The sequence below is a fragment of the Lynx canadensis genome, chromosome B2 (genome assembly GCF_007474595.2).
Source record: "Lynx canadensis isolate LIC74 chromosome B2, mLynCan4.pri.v2, whole genome shotgun sequence".
Lineage (NCBI taxonomy): Eukaryota > Metazoa > Chordata > Mammalia > Carnivora > Felidae > Lynx > Lynx canadensis.
The window spans coordinates 109,912,134-109,937,490 of NC_044307.1; the positions used below are offsets into that span (position 1 = coordinate 109,912,134).

The window sequence follows — 25,357 nt, forward strand, 5'->3', positions numbered from 1 at the left end:
CCACTTCCAGTACATGTCCTCTCATTCTAGTTCTCAAAATGGAGGCCACCATGAGATAAGGAATAATAATCGTTACACTGGCAATAAAGAGATTGTTGATGACCCTGAAAAGATCAGTTTCATGAGAGTTTGGGGAATAAGCCAACCTATAATGGAAAAAAAAAAAAAAAAAGAACCAACAAAGTAGAGGCAGTTAGTATAACTTTCATTTTCAGGAAGTCTGGCTGTAAAGAAGGAATAAAAAAAATACAGCAACCTTTGGTGTACAAATTAGAGTCAACATTGAATTCTTTTTCAAGTTAGAAGGGTATGATCATGCTTAGATGTTATTGGAAGAAGCCAGCAGAGAAGAAGAGTTTGACTATACAGGAGAAACAGAGGAGAGTGGATAGAAAAAAAGTATCTAAGAGACAAGCAGACAGAACCTAAGGGGAAGGAAGGATTAAGTTTTCAATGGGAAAAAAGATGAAGATTGTGTGGACAGAGGCAAGTTCATAGTTGCGGTGTCAATGAATTGATGGATTTCCCAGTCTCATTTGTATGGCCTCAGTTTTATGCAGAAAGGAGTTAATATGGCAGGACTTCCATTGTAAGAAATGCCTGTTTGCAAAGTTGGACCCTGACTCCATCTGGGAGGTTATCTCAAGAGGAAATTCCAAGAACTGATAAGAAGGGCTCTCTGTACCTAAATAGTGTGTACAAACAATGAGATTTATGCTCAACACCTGCTTTCCTTCTGGGAGTCTGAAATCCTGGTATATGCTAGGCAAAAGATACCTACATGATCAATCCCCAATTTAAAAAAAAAGGGGTTGGGGGCAGAGTCTTTAATGAGTGTCTCTGGAGGACATTTCACATGAGCTATTATAATGATGCTGGAGGAATTAAGTGGAGTCACATCAGGACTCCACTGTGGGGGACAGAGCAAGAACTCTTGGAAGCTTAAGGTTGGTATCCTCCAGACTTCACCCAAAGCTCCTTTTCCCTATGTCAATTTCTTTGCATACTTTTTCTGTTACAATCATAGTTGAGAGTACAACAATACGTTGAGTCCTACTAGTCCTCCAGCAAATCATCAAATCTGAGGGGTGGTCTTGCGGACCTCCTCCGATATCTATCTGTCTTATCTAAATCAAACTTTAGAGATCCAGATCAAAATGAAACTGCCTCTTGAAAATCTCGATCTCAAACTTGTATAAAATCTAAAGTTTTACCTTTCCCCAAATTCTTCCTATTTTCCTCCTCCTGTGTTACTTCTCTCAATGAATGATATTAATCACTCAATGAAGTCCTTACCCATCCCCTATTTTAAAAACCAAGTCCTCTAAACCCTATATTCTAAAAATAACAGTACTTGGGGTGCCTGGTGGCTCAGTCAGTTAAGCATCTGACTCTTGATTTCAGCTCGGGTCACGATCTCATAGTTCCTGAGTTTGAGCCCTGCATCGGGCTCTGGGCTCACAGCATGTAGCTTGCTTGGGATTCTTTTGTCTCCCTCTTTCTGCCCCTCTTTCTCCTCTTTCTGCCCCTCTTCCTCCTCCTCTTCCTCCCCTCCTCCTCCTCCTCCTTCTTCTCCCTCTCTCTCAAAAATAAATGTAAAAAAAAAATAAAAAGTAAAAATAAAAACAATAGTACTCCCGAGTCCATATATTTAACCCAATTCATGCTGCCACAGCCTAAACTCATATTTCGTTCATCTTTTGCTTGGATGAATCCTCTTCGTCTTTTTGCTTCAACATTTCTCTATCTTCATCTAGCACCTTCAACCCATTTTCAAAATTTTCCAAAGCCCTAATATAATGTCACTTGAGTACTTAACCTATCAGTGGCTCTAATATAAAAGCCAATCTCCTAAATTTGACATATTATATAGAAAAACTAAGATCAGACATTAGTTTCATTCTTCTTGGATACCTCCATCCCAGCCATACACACATGCACAAACACAGAAATACATCTACCTCTGTAAAACTCAGTCACCAAAAGTCAATTCAACATATGACCAATGACCAATTAATCAAAAGCAAATGCACTCAAAACCTCACTAAATCAACACAGTTAAAACTGAAACACTGTGAACAGACATTTACAACAAACTCAACACTTGTACTTCTAAAAGGAAAACGACTAAAGATTTCCCTTAAATAGGTCTATTTTTATGGAATTACACACTGCCCCAGGCATGAGTACATCAACTGTCACAGTCCCAATTTAAAATATCCAAGCGATTTTCAAACAACATCATTACTTAAATTAGCATCCAGAGAACCAACTTTCAGGAAATTTCCTGTGTCCAGTCACAAAATATGTAGAGTTTCTAAATGTGCTTTGTGTTTTCCTAAGCCTAAGCCTTTAAACATGCTATTCTGCCTCCCTGACATATTTTCCTGCCACAACCTTAACCACACCCCTTCTCTTTTCCAGGATAACACCTACTCATTAAGAACAAAAAATTTCCACATAATCCTAGTAAAAAGCTGATTGTTCCACAAATAATAAACATCATAACCAAATTTAAATTTATTTAGCAAATTGATGACAAATCTATATAACCCATGATAACAGGTATCTGGAATAACAAGTTTAAAACCTTGTAAATCAATACATGTCAACACATCTGAAAAATATATTTCTGAAATCCAACCCATCAGTGTTAGCCCCTTGCTGCTGCAAAATGAGCTAACAAGAGACACACTCCAGGAAATATGTTTGTAGAAGCCAGTCAGTCAGCAACAATCTCACCTGAGCTGCCATCCTTCCACTGCTGGTATGAACTACTCTCACCTCTGAAAGTCTACCAATTTCTGAGTTCTAAGCTTTCCCCAAAACCTTGGAAGATTAAAAATCTGCTTTGCCTAACTTAAGCAATAAATTTGCCTTTATGTGTTATTTCAGATATTCAACAGCAGTCTTAATCCTTGACAATTCTAGTGCTTCCATGCAGATTACCTTGAAGGCTCACCCTTGGTGGCATTCTACGGGATCCCCAGATAAAGAATGTTCACTGGGCCCCCCTGAGTCCCAAACTCTGATAGTCCTTCAGATCTATGACCATGTGAGTTGGCCTCAACAATCTGAGCTCAGACTTGCTTCATTGAGTATTCATTGCTAAATTATTTGTTATCTTAAGATTTATGACATAAGTCTTTATAGAAAGTAGCTTTTGTTTTGCAGGGGCACCATTTGGTAAATATTTATGCTATTAACCAGCTTATTCTTCTGTGTTTGCTTTACTTTTGTTATTTACACAGTCTTAACTCCTGTTTTATTTTGGTTTATCTTGCATCTACTGAATATACAAAAGACTGTTCCATAGAGAACAGAAGGAGGGATAGTCTAAGAAGTCTCTAATCCAGTGAATCAAATCCAAGCCAGCCCTGAGATTCCTGGCTACCAGAAACAAATTCATGCAAAAGCAACTAGTCAAATTGCCTTGGGAATCCTACAAAAATTTCAAAAGGATACTCCAACTTGTCAATTCATGTAACTGGTCGTATATAGTTCTCACTAGCTTCTGCTTTATCAGAACCTGAGACATCATTCATAAACTTTTGGGCAAAAGTGTGTTTCATGTTTGTCTAAATTTAAGCTTCAACCTCCTTCTGATAGAACTCCTACTTCCTGGATGAACTTATTCTTACAATCCTAGCTCTTACACAGACCCTGGTAAACAGGAACAACCAAAAATGACTTACAATACCAGTATGAGTAATTTCTGACATGACAAAATAAATACTTCAGAGCAGCTCTAAAATAGGAGACAAAAGAGCAAAACCTAGTCAGTTTCCTCAGTTGATAACTCAAAATATAATCTCCAAGATGGTCTTTCAAAAAGGCTATTTAGTTCGCTTCCATTCAAACCTTCAGAAATCCATCCTCCCAGCGCCCATCCCTACCCAGCTTTATCTTCACCACCCACTTCTGTTCCTTCCCCTTTCCCCTTGCTTCTTAAATATTGCACCTTTTATTATTTAGAAAAAGGTAACAAAACAAAAAAAGGCACATGCTCAGGAGAGAAAACAACCACATTATACAATATCCCCTTTAAACTGAAGCAGAAAGCAAATTTATAGTAGGAAAAATTTATACAAAATTTATACAAATTTATAGTAGGAAAATTTAGACAATAGTCTTGTTTAAGAGTCTAGTTTAAGAGTCAAATTGAGGGTATAAAGAATGATTTTCCTAAACTCCAGGAAAACAAAAATTTGCTGTAAAATTCAGGATTTTATTTGATACTTATTCTCCTGTACTATCAAACACATACCAGCCTTAATTGCTAAACCATAAGATGGAGGGAGGTTAAAAAACAGGGTACATGAAAAACCCAGGGAGAATTTAAATAACCTGTCAATATTTTTTAAATGACTTTGAGAGAGCAAGAAAAAAAGGAAATATACTACATAAAGCCATTTCAAAAGCTATGCACTTCAGGGTAGACTGGACACAGAATGAAGATATTTAAAATAAAAGATTAAATATTTGTGCTGATAGACCAAATGTTTTTCAACTAGTTCATGACTTTACAATGCTATGGAAATAAAGTTCTCAATTTTCTCAGCTCTTAAAAATCAACAGCACATACATAAATTGTGTTGTCTAACACTACCTACTAAAAATTTCATAAACGTCATAAATATAGAATAGAATAGAATTACATCAAGTGGCCTCTAACCATGTATTAGTTCTAAATTACAATTAAAGTTAAAAATACCCAGCTTCTCGGGTTCCTGAAATTCATTCCAAGTTTTCAGTAGCCACATATATCTAGTGGCCACTCTACTGGACAATGCAGATATTCCACTGTTGTAGAAAATGTTATCAGAGTGCACAGAGGAGAAGCTCAAGGAAATGCTTTAGCAGGACATCGTGCTAAGCAGGCTGCTGTGACTCAAGTCCTCACGCAAGGAACTCTTACAAAGCAAAAGGAAAATGCATGGAATGGTCTTAAAGTTTCCACTGTAGACGTCCAAAATCTGATCCTCAATTCTGAAAAGTGGAGATAGATCTTGTATCCATTTTCCCCAAGGTTTCCTTTCAAAAGTTGGGCCATGTTTGCTTGAAAACTTACACACACACACACACACACACACACACACAGTCTTTACATATTTTGTAGGTTCAGGAAAGTTTTTAAGAGAATATGAGGTTTAAGTTGGAATCTCATGCAAGTTTGACCAATTATGTACAAGAAATACTTGATTCAGTTGATAAAACACGTAAGTTGTTTATAATAAAGTAACTATTTTCAGACTAAAAATTGATTATGGTATAATTAACTCTTAAAAATCTGTTCCTTATTTGAAAAGTTAATCTATAAGAAACATTTGCAATATTTCCACCCAAGCCCCTATGACAGCAACAATGAGTTATAGGGAGAGGGGAATCATTGGGTTTTCCCCCTTTCTCTATTTTAACAAGATCAGTGTGTGTTCATATGGCAACAAATTTTCATTTAAAATGGGAATGGGAGGGAAAGGAGACGTGGAAGGATTTTATTTCAAGTCATTAAACATTTTAAACACTTATCACCTCTACAAATAAACTCGTTCTATTCAACATCCCTCTCTCTCCCTTCTGAAACTCAATTCTCTTGATTCTCAAACACAAAACAAGTTTTCTTTTTTCATTTTATGCTCTACTGCATTCACCCAGAAATTCACAACTCTAGGACCATTTCCCTTCTCCTGACTTTTAAACTCAAGATTCTAACTACATAAATCATATTTATCATTTCAAAGTCCTATTAGAACTTTTAAAGTATTTTAATAAATTTCACATTTCATGTTTGTTATTAGACTTGATTTATTTTCAAAGTCTTTACACATTATTCCACTGATAGCAATAAATGTGGGACATTTTGCTAATATATTTTATAGTTTTAGTTTTTATTTGATGTCACTTGAATTAATTTTTGTAAATGCAAAAGCACGTATCATTCTGAGTTTTTAATACAACTTTCAGTCCAGAGCATGGGTATATTTTATAGAACTAACTCCCCTACAAATACCTGACCTGAATTAAGTCACAATACTTAAAAATAGGGCTTGTTTCAACTTGCTTGTTAGCATCCCAATTTACGACGTAATTATGTATTTCCTAAACGTTATCCTATTACTCAATTCTATACTTTTATCCTTTTATATGTCACAAAATGGTAGTTTAAAAAAAAATCACATAAAAGAGGAATTGTTTCAGGGTGCCAGGTGGCTCATTCGGCTAAGCACCCAACTCTTGATTTCAGCTCAGGTCATGATCTCATGGTTCATGGGTTCGAGCCCCGTGTCACGCTATGCACGGACAGCATGGAGCCTGCTTGGGATTCTCTCTCCCTCTGTCTCTGGCCCTCCCCAGCTCACACACACATGCATGCTCTCTCTCGTAATAAACAAACATTTATAAAAAGGGGGGGGGATTATTTCATCATCCAAGATAAATTATCAATCAACTTTGTACATTCAACTTATTACATCATGTATCTTTTTGTGATATTATTTCTCAACATAAGGACAGAAACAGACTTACCAAAGATTTATATTTCTTTTCAAGAAGTCTTAGTACTGCAGTTCTGCTATAATATGCATGCTAAAATTAGGAGAAAATGATATTTAATATTCAAGCTATACCACTCAAAGTCTATTTTTCCCGAATCATTTCCAATAACATGAATTACCAATAACAGTTTGAAATTATTGTAATCAGTACAAAATAGGTTTTTCTATGTACAATGGATTATGAGCATAGCAATTACCAGAATGCAAATGGTATGAAAAGAACCGTAGATCATTTATTGACAGACAAGTAGAAAAATATTCTATCCCTCAACTGCAACCAGTTTCCATGTTGTTACTTTAAAACCATTATCAACACACATATCAGAAGGAAAGGAAAGACACAAAAGCCGGGGTGAGGAAGATCACAACCGTCACAATGAAGGATACTGTACTATCTACATATGCAGAAATTTGCCAAGCTTGAAATGCTCTGAAGCAATAGTATCTTAATCACTTTCTGCCAATCATTATTTTAAATAATTCAAAGTGCCAAAAAATAATTATCTCCTTAGAACTAAATATAGTGGGATTAAAACATACTTTTTATGCTTTCCACAAAGGGGAGAATATAAATGTTATTAAATTATATTAAATATAATATAAATTATATTTTTTAAAATTTATTGTCAAGTTAGCTAACATACAGTGTATACAGTGTGCTCTCGGTTTTGGGGTTAGATTCCTGTGATTCATCCCTTACGTACAACACCCAGTGCTCATCCCAACAAGTGTCCTCATCAATGCCCATCACCCATTTCCTCCCTCCCCCACCCCCGCAATCAACCCTCAGTTTGTTCTCCACATTCAAGAGTCTCTTATGATTCGCCTCCCTCTCTGTTTGAAATTATTTTTTCCCCTTCCCTTCCCCCACTGTCTTCTGTTAAGTTTCTCAAGTTCCACATATGAGTGAAAACATATCTTTCTCTGACTGAATTATTTCACTTAGCTTAATACTATCCAGTTCCATCCATGTTGTTGCAAATGACAGGATTTCATTTTTTCTCATTGGCAAGTAGTATTCCATCATATATATAAACCAAATCTTCTCTATCCACTCATTTGTTGATGGACATTTGGGCTCTTTCCATAATTTGGCTATTGTTGAAAGCACTGCTATAAACATTGGGGTACATGTGCCCCTATGAATCAGCACTCCTACTTTTGACTATGTTCTGAAAAGAAATCCTCATAGTGCATCCCTTAGACCAGAGTCACTACACTACATTCCCAGGCTAAGTTCAGCTGCCACCTGATTTGGTACATAAAGTTTTATTGGAATAGTTACATCCATTCATTTATATATTGTCTAAGGATGCTTTGGGGTTACCACAGAATTGAATAGGTGCAGGGACAGTACAGTCCACAAAACCAAAAATTTATTGTCTGTCCCTTTAGAAAGTCTGCCAACCTCTGACTTAGATGAGTGTAGGATAATGTAATGAATTTTCATTAATACTAGAACACAGGAGCTAATATATATATATATTATATATATATATATAATTTTCTGTTGGTTAGTGTTTCTGTGATCTGCTGCATACTCTTGAGAATCAAGTACTGACAATAAAATATGTTAAGTGAAAAAATGTATTAACAGAATAAGATTTGTTAAAGATCTAAACCAATAAATTTAAAAGTGTATATAATGTAACTACATAAACCAAAATCTTAATAGTTATCCCTGTGTTGTAGAAATTCAATATGTGCTTTTACATATTTTGTATACTTTCTATAATAAAGGTATAATTTGATAACTAAAAATTAAGAATAAAGTGTCAGATGTAAGGCATAAAGGGTTCAAGTTAGTTAAATTGAGCAAACACTTATCAAACACATACTTTATAAGCCAGGTAAGGGCTAAGCTCTGGACAGAACTGTTTGGGTTAATTGCATTATACAGTTTACATAACAAAAGGCAAAACAAAAATAAAAATAAGCCATCAACTAAGTAATGTGCAAACTGTATGAAGCAGTAAATAAACACGTTGCTCCTCGTCATGGCAAGTCACAGCCCCATCCCTTTCCCTTCGCCACAGCAACAAATACATAATGCCTGGCAGACAAACTTAGAGGGACAAAGATGTGAGAATAATAAGCCAACACTGCTGCAGCTACTGCCAGACAGACAACTCATTCCACAGCAGATGAGGGAGGTAACAGTATAAGGATCTTTAAAATTAATTTCAGTTCCAGAATAGTGCTGAGCTCCACTGGAAATCACCAGCATTCAGGCATTAAACATTCTCCAAATTGTAGGTTCAGGAGGAAGCAAATGAAAGGAGGTATGTCTGAAAATATCCTAAGTCAGAGAAAAATGAACACTGAACTCATGTTCTACCACATCTGCTTAAAAAATCTGAAGTTTTTAGACTAAAAAAAGAACAGATTTTAGACAGGTCATTCAGGTTAAGAGAGTCAAATGAATTATCATTTAAAATCCTATTTTGGCTCTGTCACTTACTAGGTAAACAATCTTAAATTACTTCTCCATATTTCAGTTGCCACATCTGTAAAATGGGGTAGTAATACCATATATCTCACAAATTGTTATAAGAGTTAAGTGAGTTAACATGTAAAAGTGATTAGAACTCTTATAAATAGTAAAAACTGGAATGTTAGTTATTCTTTGACACAATACAGCAATGCACTAAAAAGTAGACAAATATTCCATTTTTCCTTACCATCCACTTTTTGAACCACACAGCTTTGGTATCAACCAATGCAAAAAAGTAGATTGGATCCAAAATCTTTTGTGAGACAAGATGGCCCTGATCATGTTTAACGGATAATAAGGACAAAGTATTCTCCACAATCTCTTCCATATACCTTAAAGTTTGGGAATAAAACAGTTTTAGAAAAAAAAAAACAAATGCTATTACACACACACACACACACACACACACACACACAGAGTGATATATTTTCTATTTATGGAATAATAAAGTGAAAATTTTTAGAAAAAAACTTTTTTTTATGTTTTAGCAAATGGGATTCACACCCAATTTTTTTCCTGTTTTTTAAAAAAACTTTTGTTTCTACTTCAACACTGGCTCTCCAAACTTAACTTTCCTTTTTAGACTCAACAGTTGGCTCTTACAACCTTATTAAAACTTTTAGAACTGAAAGGAAAAACTTTAAAGAACACTTAAGGAACTTGTCCAAAGTAGCAAAGACTAATAAAAGAATTGGAAACAAGGCTACAACATCCTCATTCAGATTTTTTGTAATAAATAAATGGTGTAAAATGGTATTTGCAAAGAGCCATTCATATAGCTAAACACAAAATATGAAAAGCTAAACTTTATTAATCCCTCCCCAATTACATAAGTCAATTAAGACTGTCTCTATACTTTCTCCTTGTAATGCACAAGGGACAGTAACACTACTATATTTCATATTGACATAAATTAGGGGACTTACTTTTCTGGGTGACGAATCCAGAAAGATGGAGCCTCTTTCTGATATTCATTTAGAAGACGAACCTGAAAAGCAGTATGTAACAATTCTCAAAAAATTAGAATTCTTAAATATAGAACTATTTAAACAAAAATAAAAGCATATAGCAAGTGAATACCTTTTTAAGTAAGCAGATCACATTAGGATTACTTATATCTATACCAGTTGACAGAGTAGGAATATGATTTTCTCTAGAAAGAAAGTATAACTTCAAATATTTAGCTGAAAAGAAAAATTAAAAATATATTACATCATTCATTTGCAGTGTTTTCTGAAAAGTTATTTCCTATCCACTTTACTAAGCACAAATAAAGGAAAATGCCTTTTAAAAAATCTAATAAACATACCTAAGCTTGTATAAATTTCCTTGGTCATATGTAATGGTGAAAGAGTAAATGTCTGTGCATAGAATTTTAAAATCCGGTCCTATGAAAATGAAAAGATTTGTATCAGAGATTCTTATAATAAAATGGAGATGAAAAAAACACTTTTCACACAGTGAAAAACTTAGAAAATAAATAGAAACCTTTCAGAAATCTGAGTAGGAATGTACCTTTAAGTAAAAGCACAATTTTATGTTGGTCAGTAAAAAGTAAAATACATGGATGGAGAAAGAGTGAGGTTTGATAGAGTAAGGTACAATGTTCAGACAACAGCAGGAGTACTAAGTGGTTAAAAACAACAACAACAACAATCACAACAACAACCATTCTCCTTTCCAAATCCAACATTTGCTGGTTTGTTTGGTTTTTTTTAATTGCTTACATGGGTACTTTCAGTAATTAGACATTTAGGACTCCGATATTTTGCCTATCTCCAAGAAAAGTATTATTTAACACATTTTCAAAATATACATTATTAGAACTCAAAGTAGAAATTATCACAAGGTAAATGAATTAGTATATGTGCTGCCGAAGCGAGCACAAGGTAAATGAATTAAATGATAATAGATGTAGCTAGAAAAGTACTTGGCCCTAGTAGGTACTTTAAAATAATAGCTATCATTTTAATTATGCCAACTTTAATACTGTGATGAAATTAATCCTAATAGTGAAATTCAATGTCCCATTATATAAAAACATAAAATTTCCTCAAGTGTTCTAGTCTGGGGGTGGGAGGGATGGAGGGGAATGACCTTGCCTATATCAAATGTTATGATAATTTACTTTTTTTAAAAAAAGGTTACCCAAATGACTAAAGTCTCTAATAACCCAAAGGAATTCCTACTGAACACAGGATATTAAATACTTTGGAAAGTTTATTTTTATAATTGCAGCAACTGATAAGTATCTGTCACACTTTTAAAACACTATAGGCTTCACTAAATTACATGGAAGAGTCCTTTAGAGTAGGAAATGAAGAAGTAGAATCAAAGAATCCAATCAAGAGTTTGGATCAAGCATAAATTCAAAATGAAAAGAATGCCATGCCTTACTTTCTACTCCAAAATGACTGGTTCTATTACCATCTCCCCTCTATAACAACTTCTTCCAATATCAAGTATCAACAACACTCTTGTGAATAATCTGTAATAGCTAAACAAAACCACTTATATTGACCCATTAGGATATTCATGGTTTATAAAAATTATTATGTAATTTTTTAAATAATTAAGGGAAATTTGCCTGACCACTATTCTTTGTTAAGAAAAAATACACAGAAATTAACAATTTCATTTCCTTTTAGAAAGCCTTGAAATGTTAAAAGTGACCCTGAAAAGTCTTTTTCCCTTCCGAAGTTCTTGCATCATTGAGTTTTTACAGAAGTCTGCATCATCTAGTGTCAGTAAAGGTGAACTACATCTGGGTATTAGGTAATTGGAACACATTTTCCCCCCTTATAAAAATCAACAAACCACTTCTGTTTCCAAACCACTCCTGTTTACCAGTATAATTATATCTTCATTGATGGAAGAGTATGATTTTCAACAGATAAATGTATTTAGCTTTTTTTTTTTTTTTCTTAATAACTGCTTACTGTCCCACTCCTCTAGTAGAATGTAAGTTCTATGAAGGCGGAGACTAATGTCTTGGTCAGTGTGTTTCCAGCATCTAGATTAGAATGCTGCACATTGTTGGTAATCAATACGTATCTGTTGAACAGCTAGTACATTTTAACCCTCATGCTAATATCTTTAATTTTGTACAAAACACCATAATAATTTTAAAGCAAAATTTTTCTTCACTGATACATCAATTAAGAAAAAGACCCTCTAAACCTACTTTGCATTTAAATGTGATATGGGATATAGCCGGATTTTTTAAGATTTTATTATTTTTTTAAGTAATCTCTACACCCAGTGTGGGCCTCGAACTTACCACCCCAAGATCAAGAGTTGCATGCTGTACTGACTTAGCCAGCCAGGTGCCCCTAGCAGAATTTTTTAAGTCACATTATCAATATTACCAATAGAACTATACTTTTTAATACGATCTTACTCATGTAATAGCATTTCTGAGAAGTTATAGGAGAATCATTTTTTACATTTAATCATTTCTCTGACTTCATAATTTTATAATTTTTGGAATTTTCTATATTTGCTTTATGATTCATCTCAATTGTCTTCTAAACTTGGCTTTAGTTTTCTTTTCTTTTTAAGCAATTAAGCAATCTCTAAATAAACACTTAAATCCATAAGAAAAATGCTTATGATTCAGTTAGAATAAATTCTGATCATTTTAAATGCAAATTTTCATATGTCATCAATTCTTTCAAAAATGCTTTAAATAATCTTTTAAAATATTTTTCTTAACTCAAAAACAAGACACAAATTGGATATCCTTTATAAGATAAAACAAAATGCACAAGGTACCTGTATTATTATTTGGCAGTGAAATGTGACAGTGATCATTCTAATCATAAAAGAGTTAAGTCAATGCTTTAAAGAAAATCTTCACAACTCAAAAGCTGGAATTGAAATTCTATAAGTATTAGAGCTACTATTAAAATAATAATTCCATTTGCTTACAGAATGGTGGGAAAACAAATTTTTAAAAGATCATTTCTACAGGGAGCACCCAGATAGGTGGCTTAGTCAGTTAAGCGCCTGACTTTGGCTCAGGTCATGATCTCTGTGATTTGTGAGTTCAGGCCCACATGGAACTGCCAGTGCAGAGGCTGCTTGGGATTCTCTCCCTCCCTCTCTCTCGCTGCACCTCTCCCACTTGCACACACTCACACTCTTTCTCTCTCAATATAAATAAACTTTAAAAATGTATATGTTTCTATAAGCATTTCCTTACACTAAACACAGGATCAGGATCTGAAAGAGACATTGTCAGTTTTTCACAGAGAGTGGTCCAATTTTCACAATTCAGTACATCAGATGGAGGAGCTGAACATAACATTTGCAAGGCTTCATATCTCACCTATAATTTAAAAGACTTTTATTAATACCCAGCCACTGGAACACTACCAATACTCCAAATATTAAACATCGAAAAGCAGTCTTATCTAGATAATTGTTTTAAAGAGCCAACTACTGAAAATCAAAGGTTCTTTTACAAAACAATTTTGAGAACTGATTTTTTTAAACTAAGTGTTAAACAGAAAAAAAATAGGTTGTTAATTTTACGTAAAGCAAAAATTAAAACATAACTGTGTGAGATTCTAGGTCATATATCTAAGTGAATGAAGAATGGTGGCCGAATCTGAATCATCAGGCAAGGTTTTCCAATGGCCTTGTTCCACAGACTTCCCTTACTAAAGTAGACACCCATAGGTGGTCCTATAATTTGGGGGCCTTAATTTAAAAATAGCCTAATATGCCCCTAGTGAAGCATCCCCATTCCAGAATATAGGAACAATTCTCACAAAACAATTTGGACTAGTTTTTGATGCTATACCACATTTTCCGACCTTCAAACCACTGAGATAGAAAGCAATGTGATGCAAAACTGAATTTCTGTATTGTCACAAAAAGCTTACTTCTTAATCATTCTTCTCAAAAATGAATCAGAATTCCTTCAAAACAGTATGACCCAAAGGACAACAGTGGAAAATAGCCCTTCTCCAATCAGAAATGGAACATGGCTTCTGCCCCACCACTCTCCAATTAGTGAATAATAACTCACTGATTCCAACCCATTCCTCAAAATCTGGTTCTTTCCCCTGCTGAAATAAGTGAAATCTAGTGGTTTAAAAAAGGGGAAGAGGGAGGGGCAGGAGGGAGCAGTAGGGGCCAAGCTTAGGAAACCAGACCCTTTAAGTCAGGGTATCAGGTTTTACGTGAAAAAGACAGAATATACACGCACTTAAAAGTGTCTATATATTCATATGAAAGAACTCCTAAATACAACTGTATTTGTAATAGGGATTGGGGGACTTAGGAATGATTTCAGAAACTTTAATTTCTCCTTTTCAGTTAATTTTTAGGACAAAATCCCATTAAGAATTTACTACTAGGGGCACCTGGGTGACTCAGTCGGTTGAGCATCCGACTTCGGCTCAGGTCATGATCTCATGGTCTCTGAGTTCGAGCCCTGCGTCAGGCTCCGTGCTGACAGCTTGGAGCCTGGAGCCTGCTTTGGATTCTGTGTCTCCCTCTCACTCTGCCCCTCCCCTGCTCATGTTCTGTCTCTCTCTCTGTCAAAAATACACAAACATTTAAAAAAAATTTTTTTAAAGAACTTACTACTAGCAGAAGCATAAATGTTTCTGAACAAGTATAAATTTCCAAGTAATCCACTTAAACTGAAGACAATAAGATGTTATAGAAAAGTCGAGACTCATTTCTAATATCTTTTGAAACATTTACTAGGAATCTAGAAAATAAACCAGAAGGTGAAATGCTAAAAATTATTATGTGATTAAAAAAAAACATCAGTGGGAGTAAATCCTAACTATTCATTTAGTTTAATATGAAAAGTTGACTATTTTCTATTTCATACTGACTTAACAAAATAATACTTGATAAATAGTAATTTATATAGTCTTAAAATATAAACAGGCACAATTCAATAGAACTGCTTCTTTAAAATCCCTTTTCTGGGGCGCCTGGGTGGCTCAGTTGGTTGAGTGTCTAACTTAGGCTCAGGTCATGATCTCACGGTCTGTGGGTTTGAGCCCCATGTAGGGCTCTGTGCTGACAGCTCAGAGCCTAGAGCTTGCTTCCAATTCTGTCTCTCCCTCTCCCTGCCCCTCCCCCACTTTCAGTCTCCCTCTCTCTCTCAAAAACTAAACATTAAAATCCTTTTTCTAATCAATGAACACGTGTGAAAGTTGCTCACATTTTCTAGAAGTAGAAGGAACGTTAAATGAAGATAGTTTTTCCTCAAAGAAATCACTAAAATATTACACACAAAGCAACAGTGAAAGAACAATTTGGGGGACAACCACTTATAACTTTATCCCTTCAAAACTGAAACTAGATGTAAAAATTTCCCCCTACAAACCATGAAAATTCTCTGAGAGCCTCCCTTACTCTGTGACCTCTTATTTCAAGACTGGAAAGTCTAGCAGGGTTATCAGTCTAGGAGCATCAAGATAATAAACGCCTATCTTCAAGAGAAACAGTCTAGCTGAGACTGAATATATTATATATATTATATATCTGACTAAACTTGATAGCTACCCTTTAAACTTACCTCTTTAGGTTGCCCAGGCTCCAACTGGTCTAAAATCAATTGTAATTTTCCTTGACAAAATTTGTAACTCTGTAACACAATTGACAAAACATTCATTTAGTAGACTTTTAGAAGTACTGCTATAAATTATTTTTTAATATAACTCCAAGCACAAAATGCATTCTGAGCAAGGAAAGGGGGTGATCTATTCTGACTTGGCAGAAAACTTGGAATTTGTTTCCCAAGGCATTTAAATGGGAACTGAATGTCTCAGGAGAACAGTGTACTACACATATCTGAAAATTATTATTTGCTGAGCAACTTCAATGTGTAGAACATAAGATTCAAAAGATGTAAAGCCAAGATATTTTGTGCCCAGAAATGTGAAATGAATGAAACAGTAAGATAAAACAAGAAGGCACTGCTAGTACCCTAGGCATAGCTACAATGCTGCTTGAATATTTTGGTTCCTTTGCCTTCCTGTACTTTTCTTAAGCCTTTCTCCAGGCCTCCTTTTTGGTGAAAAATTCCTGAGGTAAAAGTCTCCATCTAGAAAAAAGTTTATAATAGACCATAAGCTATGTTGGAAAAGGAAAGGGTCTTTTTCTTGATGAAGGCAGTTTAAATATGACTAATACCTAAAATAATCATCTAAAAATAAAACTGCCATTAAAATTATAGCTGTCATTTATTATCTTTTATGTAACAAGCCCTATATGATATAAATTCACAATGACTGAAACAGGAGAAATATGAAAACCAAGGTTGAATAACTTTTCCAAGTCACAAAGTTATCAGAACTCAGATTCCCATCCACATTTTTGCTATGTATACTCTTTCTCTTCCAGTTAAGTACATCATGATGACTCAAATTTTTATCAGTTACTTCATCTCCAAAGTTATATATAATTATCCTTTCAACATTTCCACTTGAATGTCTAATAGGCATCTCAAACTTAACATGTCCAAGACAGAATATTTTATTCCAAACCTGCTCCTTCCTGAAACTTCTCCATTCTCCTAAATGAGGTTATCCCCCATCCAGATTTTGTACTTAGATCAAAACTAGGAGTCGGGGCACCTGGGTGGTTCAGTGGGTTGAGCATCCGACTCTTGATTTCGGCTCAGGTCATGATCCCAGAGCCGTGGGATCATGCCCCGCATAGGGCTCTACACTCAGTGTGGAGCCTGCTGAAGATTCTCTCTCTTTCCCTCTGTCTCCCTCTGCCCCTCTCCCCAACTCATGTTCAGGCTCTTTCTATGCAATTAAAAAAAAAATGTATGTTAAAAATAGGAATCAATCTTGGCTCTTCACTTTCTCACTTCCTATATCCAATATTATTAAGTTCCAAAAGATAATCCCCAAGTTTCACAAACCTTAACTCCAACTACCCCACACCACTTCCCTGCTAAAACCTTAAACCAAAGCACCATCGACTCTAGCCTAGACCACTTCAGTTCATCCTAACCAGTCTCCTTGCTTTGACTCATCCCATCCTACGCCACACCACCATCCATTCTCCAGCAACAGTCAGATGGAGCTTTTCAAAGTTATAAATCAAATCCATTAATTTCCCTTACTTCAACCTCACAAAAAGACCTCTCACATTATTCAGAATATAGGGAATTTACTTACATGATCTGGGCCCCTGATTCTTTAATACACGGTCATACAATTCTTCCCTCTGCCAGTCAGGCTTCAGTCTCACTGGCCTTTTTTCTCCATTTCTGGAAGATGCCATCCATGCTCACTTTAGCCTAAGAACCTTTGCCATTGCCATTCCTCCTGCTGGGCAACACTCTTCCTCCAGAATTCTTCATGTCTGCCCTATTATGGCTTAGAATTTGGTCTTTTTTCACTATAGCATCCCCAATACCTGAATCAGTGCCTCATAGGCCCTCAATATACATTAGTTTAATACATAAATGACTCCAAAGTGAGTCTTCCCACAATGCTACATGGTCCCTAACAATACAGGGTACATAACCACTTTATAAAAAAAAACAAAAAAAAACATAACAGACCAATACTTCATTTCTTAAAGAGTCTCAGGTTTTGCTGAGTTTTCTTCCTTTCTAAAAGTATATAGTTCAACTGTGAAGAACTCTGATACATGCTACTTTTTAAAAGCACTATATATTAAATCTTTAACTTTGAATTTTTGTATTACAATTAAAATACTAAAATTTATGAATAATTACCAATGACAAACATAAGTATATGAATGTAGCAGTCTTGAAATGAAAAAAAGATAACATAGAATATCTAAAATAGTATATATATAAGCGTAAGTGCTAATATGCATTTGTGATACATAATGCATATATGTACTTTCAGCAGTATATATACACACGCGTATAAGTGTCTAAAATGTAAAGTATATGTGTACATACATACTCATTCTACTCTATTGCTAGAAAAACTCCCCCCCCCTTTACCTAGCCCTTTTGCCTCTCTTATAAACTTTATTTCTTCTGTCTACTTCCATCATGACTTTTACCAGATCATTATCTATGTCTAAAATGCTGTCCAGCTTACTAAAAAGAACTACAGTTTCAAGGACATGAATCTTAATTGGATAGATGAAGTTTCAAATCCCAGCTCAAACTAGTTATATGACTCTGGAGTCTTTAACCCCATCCTCATTTTTCACATCTACCTCCCAGCATCACTGTAAGAATTAAATGGGAAAATTGTAAAGTCTTTTGCTTTATTGTTATAAAATTTTTAACTGCAAAGTAAATTTCCTGTTTCTCAAGAAATTTTTTTGGAAAAATTTTTAATGTTTATTTATTTTTGAGAGACAGAGCACAAGCAGGGAAGGGGCAGAGAGAGTGGGAGACACAGAATCCAAAGCAGGCCCCAGGCCCTGAGCTGTCCACACAGAACCTGATGCAGGGCTCGAACACACGAACTGTGAGATCGTGACCGAAGTCAGATGCTTAACCACGGAGTCCCCCAGGCGCCCCTCTCAGGAAATTTTCTATGAAAAAATATAAAATAACTGACTCTACCTACCAACTACCTATTCAAGATCAAAAAATCTAAAGATATATTTCATTGATTTCCATAGATTCCCATTCTAATCTAGTCTCTTTTTCAATATAGAGGCATGCTCTACAACAACCCTGATAAATGGGGAGCCAGACATTTTTTGAACATTCTCAACTACAGTGAGTTCATATTTGGGGAAGCAACCAATATTATGTCAAAGTAGCAGTCAAAAAGGGTAATTACATAGACCTTAACAAAATTCATTTACTTAAATGCTCTCCATGACAAAGCCTTTGTTTCTAATCTTCTGTGCAATACTCCAAACAAGCAACCCTTACTCTCTGAAAATGGTGTTGCCTTTTATTTAACAAAATGATTAAGGCTAATCAACATGATGATCCCTCAAATTACCTCCTCTTTCCCCCAATATTATTCTGTGGTGAGTTAGCCAAATTAAAAGATCTTTTCTTAGCCCTCATGACAGACTTCCCTCTAGCCTTCATTGCAGCTAATTACCATCACTTCCACCTTGAAATTCACCCCCCTCCTTAAATTCCCTCTAGCCTCCATTATAGCTAGTTACCATCACTTCCACCTTGAAATTCACCCCACCCCCACCCCCGCAAGTTCCTACCCAGTGCATTGTGGTTTGGCACCTTCTTGTATGACCCACCTTTTGGTTTCTCCTGACCCTCTGAAACTGTGTTTCTTAGGGTCTCGCCTATTTTAGGTGGCTTCCATAGGAATTAAACAGAGATGACTCATACTGTGTTATCCCCAACTTTTCTTGAATCCTGCATTTTCAACACTTGTTACGCCATTGAGATACCTTACTGGTACTTGAAATTCAAAATCTTTAAAAATAAATAAAAGTGAACTTCCATATTCTTCTCCACACCTCAACCTCCTTTCTAATCCCAGGCGTGGTTTGTGACACCCCATGGTCTTGTAGCCACTTTGGCTTGAAATCATAGCTAGACTTTTGACTCTATACCCACTCTGCACTACCCTCCTGCCCAAAACCCACTCTGCACTACCCTCCTGCCCAAGTTTAATGATCCTATGTCTGTAATTCTCACATCAGTCACTATTTATTCCTACAAAGCCTCCTCAGTTCAGGCCTTCTTCAGCTTTCTTACCCACTCATGCCCTTCTGCACATAACTCAAGTAAATCTCCCGAACACATTTTTCTGTTCAGAAACTTAAAATGATTTCCTTTTACTTGCAAAACAATCCAGTTTATCCTTTGAATGCATTCATTTATTCCTTAAATATTTATTTGGCATCTACTATGTTTCAGATACCTATTATGTACCAGGCACTTGAATTTTATAGCTAGGAGCAATAATTAAGATCTAATCCTTGCTCCATAATTTGGCCTTAACCTACCCTTTCCATTTACCCCTCACAAACTCTTTGTTCAAACTCTTCACATAAACTACAGGTTCCCCAATATGCCATTCTTTGTTGATTGAGAGCTTTTGTCCATTCCCTTGTCTAACATACTTTCCTCTATTGCTCTGATTTTCTTAGTTACAAGGATTCTTCTTTAGATTTCCTAAGACACATTATTTCTACCTTACAACTCTGTTATTTGTGTACATATCCTCTTCATCTCAAGTAAGCTCCTTGAAGACATAATGTGTGTATAATTAATCTTTTCACTTTTACAGTGCCTATTACAAAATATTACACAAAGTATATGCTCAATACATATTTGTTGGGCTGAAGTCCCTCAATTCTACCATACTTGCCTTTTCTCCCAGGTGATAATACAAATTTAAAAAGCACAGACTTGGGGCACCTGGCTGACTCAAAGGGTGGAGTGTGCAACTCTCGATCTTGGGGTTGTGGGTTCAAGCCCCGCACTGAGTGTAGAGATTGCTTAAAAATAATAAAATCTTGGGGCACCTGGGTGGCTTAACTGGTTAAGCATCTGGCTCTTTGATTCAGCACAGGTCATGATCTCATGATTCATGAGTTTGAGCCCTAAGTCGGGCTCAGTACTAACAGCTCGAAGCCTGCTTAGGATCATTTCTCTCCCCTCTCCCACCCTCTCCCACTCATTCTCTCCCCCCTCCCCTTTCTTTCTCAAAATAAATAAATTTAAAAGAAATAAAACAAACAAAATCTTTTTTAAAAAAGAAAAAAAAGCATAGCCTTTAATAGTTATTTGATTGGAGCTGCCTCATCAATCTATTTACTACCCCTTTATCACTTAATTATGAATTCTGTTAATTATCTTAAATATAGTACATACTGGGGCACCTAGGTGGCTCAGTCAGTTAAGCGTCCAACTTCAGCTCAGGTCATGATCTCGCAGTTTGTGGGTTCAAGCCCCAAGTCCGGCTCTGTGCTGACAGCTCAGAGCCTGGAACCTGCTCCAGATCTGTGTCTCCCTCTCTCTCTCTGTCCTTCCCTGCTTGCACTCTGTCTCTGTCTCTCTCAAAAATAAACATTTAAAAATTTTTGGAAAAAAAGAAAAAAAACATAGTATATACTACTCTTTAAAAATGTTATTTAAGCAATGAAAACTTTTTTTACACCGGACATCAGAATGAGCCTAATATTTGCCTTGAAGGTTATCCTTTTGTGTTTTTAAGGTAGCTGTGTGTTATTGTGCATCAGTGAATGAACATCAATTGTGATAGCAACCAACTAATAACTTTGTTAACTAGAGCAAAGTAGATAGTGTGTCCCATTTAATACCAATTTGTTAAGATTTTTCAGCTGTTCTAGATATTTTTTAGATTGAAAATTCCTGGGGTGACTAGTATCGGCCCACTTGATTTGTAGAGCAACATATCTGTTGGCAATATCAATATAGGTACTTCCTATAGGAAGTTTCTTCCCCAACATATTTACATATGTTAAAGCATAAGCTACACAAATCATTTCTAGCACATTCTAAGGAGAAAGAGCAAGAAATAAGATTGATAATCTAAGACTTAGTCCTCTGTATAATCATATAGATCCTAATTAAAGGTAAGATTGGGATAGATTTCTTTCAATTGAAATTTACTAAAGATTGCAAAAATTAATCATTCTGTAATTTTTTTGGTAACAGTTATAATTAATTACAACATATACTAAAGAATATTCACATTATTCAATGACTACACTTAAATAAAATCAAACTACCCTCAAAATTAACGTACCCTAGAAGTCTCCAAATGTTTGGCTTGTAAACTGTATAAACCATTAAAATACAAGCAAAGACAGACAACATTACTGTGGTCTGAACAATATAACTATTGGAAATAAGAAATATATAACTATCAAACCTAATGATATTTCAGGCTTTAATATGTCTAAATGCACAATTTCTCTATTTTAAATTTTAAAAATCACCCAATGATGATAAATAGGACAACAGAAAACATTTAGTTCTTATGCCAGGTTGTGTTGAAAATGCTTTACATACATTAAGTCCATAAAGCAACCTATAAGGTAGGTTCTATTACTATCTCCACTGTAACAGATAAGAAAACCGAGGCACCAAGAGAAGAAGCCAAGGTCCACAATTCATCGATGGCAGAGCAAAACTTTATTTCAGACTGGTTTGTCTCCAAGATTCAGAATGACTTAGTTTCCTGTAGAATAGCTTTTTCAAATTTTAGTGCTTCTAAAACTTTTTAAATTATGAGCCTGCCTTTCATTATGCCTTAAATACGGAACAAAGTTACTAATTCAAAACAAAAGCAATGCTTTAAAAACATTTTCAAATGAAAAATGTTCCTTAATTTCCTGTCTTATGGTTTAACAAAACCAGCTTTCACTTTAAAAGTGCTGCCATTGAGAGGTAATAACAAAAATCTATTAATATTTTAAAGTATAAAGAAACTTTAGATATTCATCAAGAAGATACTTAGCACTGCTAATCAAAGAAATTAGTTTTTCTGGTGTCAGACTGTCTCAAGAGATGACTATTAGCCAAGCAAGCAAGGTCACACCTGCACCTACCCAAACCTCCCCAGCAATCCACCTGCCTCCAGCCTAAAATGAAGCAGCTGCATTATCAATGCTACCATCTTCCTGTTCTCTAGTTTCAGCTACCTTTCCCTTTCATTTCTGCTTTTAAGACTTTAGGCTCCTATCTTTTTCTGCTTATAAAACAAGAATAATCAAAATCTTATGAATTGAGGGTAACTAGAGATGGAAGAACTTGTAAAGTACAGTTTGGGCTGTGTATTTCCTCCTGTTCTCTGGCTGATGTTGCTGAAAAAGAGGAGTCTTACAAGACTCCGTAGCATGAAATCCTCAAAAGCAGAATTCCTCACCAAAAAGAGCACTGTAAAAGCTTTGAAGACTTTAGGAGAGGCCAGAAAATTGGTTGAACTCAAAACACTCTAAGGTTTGAGAAGTCCGGATAAAACATACATTAGGGTCCTTGAAAGCAAATACTCTCAAAGACAGAAGAGAGACCATCCACCCAATAAAGGGTAAAAGCTACACAAAAAATCTTACTGGAAAAATTCAAAGCCTAGCACAAGATGGAGTTCAGACTGTTCCCAGGAGGTGGTTCAAGCACAAAGTTGAAGGAATAGTATCTCCTTTTCTATGAATTAAAAAACAGGAAAGACCAGCCCTGGCCTTTGTGTGAGAGGTGAAGACAGGTGAACTAGCAGGGATAGAGGCCCTAATACAGTAGTTTCCTATTGCCGCTTTAAAAATTACCATAATCTTAGGGACTCAAAAGAACAATGCATTTATTACCTTACAGTTCTGGAGGTCACAAATCTAAAACACATCAGCAGGGTTGTGTTGCTTCTGGAGGCTCTGGGGCAGAATTCATTTCCTTACCTTTTCCAGCCTCTAAAGATTGCCTGCAGTTTTCCTTAGCTCATAGGCTTCCTTCTATCCTCAAAGCCAACAACCGCCTCACTCCAGCATCTATTTCAACCCACACAGTACCTTCCCTGACTCTGACCCTCCTGAGGCTCTCCTATACAGATGGCTGTGATTGATTATATTTGACTCTCCTTGATGAGGATAGTCTTCCCAGCTGAAGATCCTTAATTTAATCACATTAACAAAGACCCTTGGGCCATGTAAGCTAATATATTCCCAGGTTTGGGGGATTCAGACATGGATATCTTCAAGGGATCCTTTAAAATGCCTACCATAGATACCAAGGATGGGTTTCAAACATAGCCTGTCTTGAAAGCAAATAAACAGTAAATGCCTTAAATAGGTTCACATTATGCAAGGGCAACAGGTTAATCCTATCCTAAACTCACCTCCTCCACACAGTGTACACCTTGGGGTTCCTTTGGAACATAATTAAATAGTTTGCACACTATAAAACAGCAAAATGCCTGTGCTGTACCACACTGAATATGGTTAAGAAAGAAGAAAACAAAACAACTGCAATAGAAAAGGACATGACTTTTAAAAGCTTAATGTATATTAGAGGTAATCCTCTTCCTTCCCAGCTGTAGAAAATGACCCAGAAAAGCTCAGTTAGAAACCATATAGGACCACAGCTGAGACACTGTCTATTTTAGTATGTCTCTGAATGGCATCCACTTCAGCACATCCTTTAAGACATGAAAGCTAACATATATAGAGCAGCAGCAACAGTTCTAAGGACTTGATACACATTAACTCTGTTAAGTCTCAACAACCATATGAGGTTAAGTGGTATTATCGTTCCCATTTTACAAATGAGAAACACTATGGCACAGGGAAGTTAAGACATTTGTCCAGGGTCACACAGCTAGTAAGTGGTGGAACCAAGATTTGAACTCAAGCAGTCTCTAGGTAGTATAAGCATGGAACAAAGACTTTAGAGGGTGAGAAACCAGGCTTAAATTCACAGTTCACTCCTAACTAGCAATATGAGTTTGGGCAAATTACTTACCTATAACCTTGCCTTTTTTTCCTGTAAAGTTGACTAGTAACACCTATAGTAAAGACAAAGTCAAGTACAGGGACCAATATATGGCAGAAATCTCAATAACAGACAGCTAGTATTATTATTTCTATCTTTCCAACATTACCTTGCTTCTTTCAAGGTTTTCATTACCTTACTTTTTTCAAGGTTTAATCACAATACCAAATCTTTTCAGTGCTCTGTTCAAAATTATAATAAAAACCAATCTCTCTGTTTTTTAATATTCTCAAACATACATTAATAGTGTCCAAGGCCAACCATGTCCAAAGATTTTCAATAGGTCAGAAATCCATATATAACCAGGCTGCAATTTTAAAAATAATAACAATGAAATAAAGCCTACTCTGTTCGCAAACTAGAAATTTTCTACTAGTATCAAAACAGCATGGGAATGCAAGCTAGTGCAGCCACTCTGGAAAACAGTACAGAGGTTCCTCAAAAAACTAAAAATAGAACTACCCTACGACCCAGCAATTGCACTACTAAGCATCTATCCGAGGGATACAGGTGTGCTGTTTCAAAGGGACACATGCACCCCCATGTTTATAGCAGCACTATCAACAAATCAACAATAGCCAAAGTATGCAAAGAGCCCAAATGTCCATCGATGGGTGAATGGATAAAAAGATGTGGTATATATATATATATATATATACCATACACACACACACACACACACACACACACACACACACACACACAATGGAGTATTACTCAGCAATCAAAAAGAATGAAATCTTGACATTTGCAACTACGTGGATGGAACTGGAGGGTATTATGCTAAGTGAAATTAGTCAGAGAAAGACAAATATCATATGACTTCACTCACATGAAAACTTTAAGAGACAAAACAGATGACCATAAGGCAAGGGAAACAAAAATAATATAAAA

General features: G+C 35.6%; 1 protein-coding gene across 1 annotated transcript in view; it reads right to left on the reverse strand.

The window, feature by feature from the left end:
* TBC1D32 (TBC1 domain family member 32) overlaps nt 1–25,357 on the reverse strand; it is a 201,163-nt gene that overhangs the window by 153,499 nt on the left and 22,307 nt on the right. Inside the window, 7 exon segments of the mRNA XM_030316251.1 lie at nt 6,526–6,585; nt 9,236–9,380; nt 9,975–10,036; nt 10,129–10,232; nt 10,358–10,436; nt 13,253–13,378; nt 15,596–15,664. Coding sequence (XP_030172111.1) covers nt 6,526–6,585; nt 9,236–9,380; nt 9,975–10,036; nt 10,129–10,232; nt 10,358–10,436; nt 13,253–13,378; nt 15,596–15,664 — 645 coding nt within the window.